The sequence below is a fragment of the Limulus polyphemus genome, unplaced genomic scaffold, assembly GCF_000517525.1.
Source record: "Limulus polyphemus unplaced genomic scaffold, Limulus_polyphemus-2.1.2 Scaffold4041, whole genome shotgun sequence".
NCBI lineage: Eukaryota > Metazoa > Arthropoda > Merostomata > Xiphosura > Limulidae > Limulus > Limulus polyphemus.
In genome coordinates this window covers 30,799-36,516 of record NW_013669651.1, presented here as the reverse complement: position 1 = coordinate 36,516, position 5,718 = coordinate 30,799, and the positions used below count along the sequence as shown (strand labels likewise).

Below are 5,718 nucleotides of genomic sequence, written 5' to 3'. Positions count from 1 at the left end.
CGGTTTATTATAATGTTAATTCAGATACATCAGTTTATTATAATGCTAATTTAGATACATCGGTTTAATAATGTTAATTTAGATACATACTAGGATGAATAGCGTTATGTTAAGAATAAAATACCTTTTAAAGTGATGTGTATTTGTATATTTTCTCCCACCAGGTAGCCGTATGGCAACAAATCTGGAATATCCACATCTGTAATACAGAATATCCAAAGATATCAAAGAAATATCCACATCTGTAATACAGAATATCTACAGATATCAAAGAAATATCCACATCTGTAATACAGAACATCCACAGATATTAAAGAAATATTTACAAAATACTAAAAACAGTAATTATCCAACCGAAAATTAAGGAACAAATTCAGTCTTTTATTAGAACAATTGAAAACTTTTTCTCGTATTAGATGTTTCATGTACATTCATTAATTGCTATATATCCCTAAGTATATATGTGTAGTTCAAATTATATAACAACTTGGAGTATCTTACAAATTTCAGTACTATTTCATCATTATCTTAACAGAAGTCATGATACTGATAGATTAAATTGCATCATTTGTAAAAGTAAATAACCTTTTTGAACTTCACACACGAGCTTTAGCCACAAGTATTTTTTACCACCGTTTGAACCCTTTAATATCCTCGTAAGTTATCCAAACTTTTGCCTTTAATCAGCAGAGATAAGAGCAGGGAGGGGGGAGGCTGTACTTACCTTTTGAACGCAAAACATTGTTAATGTGGTAACTGAGAACGCTTTCCGCATTTAAGCCTAAGTTGGAAACAGGGTCCAGCCTGAAGACGTATTCCTGCAGGCATAGAATAAACCCAATTTTCATCAAGTACATCTGATTGGTGAAATATTTTACACAATGACAGCAGTCATAACTTAATGAAAAGACTGTTTAGAGTGCTAACATTTACAACGAGTAAACAAAAAATTACATATTAAGTTGATCAATTTTTGTCAAATTTCTATATTTCTATTAAGAATAACTCTGGAACACTATTTTATACTAAATCTAAAGTTCCCTAGTGGGACAGCAGTAAGTTTACGGACTTGTAATGCTAAATCTGGGATTCGATTCCCCTGTAGTGGACTCAGCAGATAGCCCAATGTGGCTTTGCTCTAAAATAAACAAGCCAAATCTAAAACTGGTACAGATGTTTTAAAAACTGGTTTTTAAATGGCATAAATACAGAGAGTAACATTAAGATATTTCTAGACATATAGAATCTAAACAAGAAACCATCCACTTTTTTTTTTTTCAAGAGTCAAGTCAATATTTTTCCTATTTCTGCTCGAGTGATAAGATAGAACTTACACTCATGATTTAGCAACTGTGTTTCAATGACAAAAAATGATTGAATCTCACCTTAAATGCTTTTTTGACTATGTTATCCAGCAAGTCCCATTTGGTCCTTCCACTCACAGAAACAGATCCTATGATCACTTCTTGTGGAAGCTGTTAAAAATACAACTTAGCTTTTTATACATAATAAGTAACTATAGAAACACACACACACACACACAAAAGTTGTGAAATGCTATTTCATAATGCTGCTAAGTTATATAAAATGTTTTTTGAAGGAGGGGGTACACAAACTAAGAAATGTACTGTTGATTTATAAAACTGTGGGACATGGCTCAAAATGCATCTTCAAACATTCTTTTGATGTCACTAAACACTACATCAATAAGCATCATGTAAGGGAGATGTACTTTGGGGTACTAAAAAGTTTGTAAATTTGTTCTTTCACTTTAACAGAATCGTTACAGTGATTTTAATCAGAGGCAGTGCAAATAAGAAGCTTGGAAAGGCTTAGCCTCCTTAAATACTGTCCCCAACAAGACATTATTCTAACCAACTCAAAAATATTATACCATATAAGTAGAGAGAGAGAGACAGAGAGAGCAAAAGAGGTGTATGTGCAAACTGAATCTCTTTAGTTGAACAACTACCAACATGTGACAGAATAGCCTATCCGAACAAAAGTCTCGCATGCTGCCTCTGGCTTTGATGTTTATTTTTAATGCCAGATAAGCTACTATAAGGCATCGTTCGAACTATAAAATACTTTTTTTTTAATCTTGGCAGAAAATTACTACAATTTTATTTATTTTCTTCACCACACCTAATTAAAAAAACATCAAACTCTACAAGTAAAATTCACAATGAACCATAATGATGATATCAGGGAAAAAATATACCTCTGGCAGTGTAGTAACTTTGCGATAATCACCATGGCAACATAAGTACGTTGAGATGACGACTCGCTTTCCTTCTCTGTCTATTGCTGCATCAGTGAGATACATATCTAGAATCAGAGAAAAGAAACTTATACCCAAGTAAATCTGCCAAGCAGTTAGGAACACACGTTTGGCATTAATTAATTGTAAAATGGATGAAACTGAATAGATAACATTATTGTATACTCATGATCTTCATCAAGCTTTTGTACAGAAGTCGAAAATAAACTTACTTTAATAATAATTAAGGAAAAGTGAGCACCACAACCCTACCATACTTAAACTTCCTTTACTGTTACTGATTTTCACAACAACATCTTTGAAAGAAGACTGTCATTAAGCTATGGTGATTGTATGAAAAAGGTATGGCTATGAAGCGATGCTCAATCTAAAGTAAATGTATTTGTTTTATTTATTTGTTTTAAATTTCGTGCAAAGCTACCCAAGGGCTATCTGCGCTAGCCGTCCCTAATTTAGCAGTGTAAGACTAGAGGGAAGGCAGCTAGTCATCACCACCCACTGCCAACTCTTGGGCTACTCTTTTACCAATGAATAGTGGGATTGACCATCACATTATAACGCCCCCACGGCTGAAAGGGCGAGCATGTTTGGTGTGATGGGGATTTGAACTAGTGACCCACAGATTGCGAGTCGAGCGCTCTAACCACCTGGCCAAGCCTGGCCGAATGTATTTGTTAATATGTTATTAAGTTTTTGTTGATTTTTAAACAGCAGGCTAAGAATAACGGGCATATATATTTATCCACCAGAGTTGGTCCTCTAACAATAACACGCCGTATCTGAAGTGCCCTCTGGTTTCTCACTTTATTTGAGCCAAGACCTCTGGTGACTTCCACCCGTAATTGATTGTATTCATACTGTCAGAAATAAATACTGATATATCAAAGTTACTTAGTTCTGTATGTTGAGATTTGATCCTCTGGTGACTTCCATCCGATCAAATCTCAACATAAGAACTAAGTAACTTTGTGGGTCTGGAGCACTTTGCTTACCGACATTAGGAGTGCTCGAGTATTCTGGAGCACTTAATCTTTTCTCTAGACTCTCCAAACTTGTCCTGAATGGTTCTGAGCTCTGAGATGAGTTTAAAGATTTACTGACCACAAGTCGTTGCAGTCGTTCATTGTCTTGTTTGAGGTTCACCATCTCTGCCTGCAATTTTACAATATATGATTTTACTGTTACTTCAAACCAAAACCTAACTATTTAAATAAATGGTTTCCTGTGATACTCTCATACTAAACCAACTTACACGGTGTTTGTGTTCTCTGCAGATATTTTATTAAATATTTCTCACCTTAACATTGGAACTAACTATTCTACTGAAGAGTATTTAACATAATTCTTGTATTGGGAATGAATTTTTCTGAAAGATATTAATACATGACTTGACGTTCTCATCTTAAGAAGAAACCAATAAGGAGGAAGAAAAACTCGTCATAAAATTAGAAAAATAAAACTCAAGATAACAAAGCAGAACCTCAAAATTAATAACAACGATTATGTAAGATCTTTAATATGATATAAAAATTAAACTTGATGCACTGATTTCATTATTACACATTGTTATATTTGGATACAATTTAGGTCTTTTTTTGTTTCTTACCTTCATCTTATTAACTGTATCTTTCAAGCTCTCGAGCTGATGAGCCGACGTTAGAGCTTCAAGCCTAATATCTGTAAGAATCATATCTTTTTCCCGTAGCTGCTTCTTTAGGTCTTTGACAACTTCCGGAGCATTCTCTTCATCCTTTTCATAAATTCTGAAAACACAGTGAAGACACGATAGCCTCAAACGTATAATCTAGCTAAGGTTTGAAATAAATAAGCAAAGAAACAATAAGAGTTCAAAGATGTCCTTGGCATGTTTATTCATAGCTAGGACTAAAAACGAGCCATAATTTTACCAGACTTGCTCACGAGTGAAAACCTATTTACCCACCACATATATATATATAGATAATCATTCTACTCATCCAACATTCATGTAAGTATTCATTCCTAAAAGGTTTAGTGAAGTTCTGGTTATGTTACAAAATACCTACTGGACAGTAGGATTCAAATGGAGCCAACAACATCTGAAATATAGGGATCATATGTAACCTTACAACAAAGTTAAATGAATTCTCTTGAAAAATGAAGGAGGAATTAATCACAAGATATACAACACTTGAAAAATTAAGAAAAATCTAATAAAGAATTTAACTGTTTTGATGATACTTACGCTGACGAGGAGTGAGATGATTTTAACGGCTGTCCTAAAACACCATTACTCATTGGATGAGGACCTAGTAATGGTGAATTTGGAGTTGAAGAATCTGACTGGATATGTTTCGAGTCTTCCACGTCTGATACCGACCCATTTTTGTTCTTCTTGCTTCGAGAAAAAGCCTTACTGAATGAACTGCGTAACTGTAAGATGAGATCGCACAAATCATTAGGATTAAATTAATTGACATTTAAATTATTAAAAACAAATAACATATAGAAAGTTGTTCTATTAAATTAAAAAAAAACCTTCTTATGAGTTTGATATACATAAAATATTGATTTGGCTTAAGTCAAGTGATGTGATACACGTCTTAACGAAAAATAACAGATCCAGGGCTTCGTGATTACAGATATATTTTACCGTATTCATTAGTAGTGGACAAAATCGAATGTCAGAGCAACCAATTCATTCTAAATACTTTTATTAAAAATATATACAATTGCTATTGGAATAATAGACCAACCCAGCCTTTCTTGTTCTTCTTTCCTTTAATTCCAGAAATGTCAGATTTCATAGAACTCCCACTCGTACCACTGCAAGCACTTGACTGGGAGTTAACACTTGATACGGAATCTGTGGACATCTGCCTTGACATCTTACTCTGCATGGCTGAAAACACGTGATTTAAACACAAACTGGAATGATTAGTGATCACCTGGTTAGCCTAACCAGAGAAAATTTGATACACACACATATACTAAAAAACAATGACGAACCAGAACCACCAATTAAACATGAATTTCCTTAAAACTTCTACAACACAACAGAAAAACTTATTAGGAAATACGATAATATCAATGTTCCTAGAATGACATTTAATACTGTTTATTGTTTAACATCAGTTGTACTGTAACTGCATTGTTTAACATCAGTTGTACTGTAACAGCATTGTTTAACACACTATTATCAGTTGTACTGTAACAGCATTGTTTAACACACTATTATCGGTTGTACTGTAACTGCATTGTTTAACACACTATTATCGGTTGTACTGTAACTGCATTGTTTAACACACTAATATCGGTTGTACTGTAACCGCATTGTTTAACACACTATTACCGGTTGTACTGTAACCACATTGTTTAACACACTATTATCGGTTGTACTGTAACCACATTGTTTAACACACTATTACCGGTTGTACTGTAACCACATTGTTTACACA

The 5,718-nt window shown here is 33.8% G+C and overlaps 1 protein-coding gene across 1 annotated transcript in view; it reads right to left on the bottom strand.

Annotated features, from left to right (window-relative positions):
- LOC106470497 (neuron navigator 2-like) overlaps nt 1-5,718 on the bottom strand; it is a 36,805-nt gene that overhangs the window by 7,949 nt on the left and 23,138 nt on the right. Inside the window, exons 4-12 of the mRNA XM_022399111.1 lie at nt 5,017-5,162; nt 4,506-4,693; nt 3,888-4,044; nt 3,274-3,433; nt 2,222-2,328; nt 1,386-1,475; nt 725-818; nt 132-199; nt 29-45 (exon numbers count right to left, since the gene is read on the bottom strand). Coding sequence (XP_022254819.1) covers nt 29-45; nt 132-199; nt 725-818; nt 1,386-1,475; nt 2,222-2,328; nt 3,274-3,433; nt 3,888-4,044; nt 4,506-4,693; nt 5,017-5,162 — 1,027 coding nt within the window. The remainder of the gene's footprint in view (nt 1-28; nt 46-131; nt 200-724; nt 819-1,385; nt 1,476-2,221; nt 2,329-3,273; nt 3,434-3,887; nt 4,045-4,505; nt 4,694-5,016; nt 5,163-5,718) is intronic.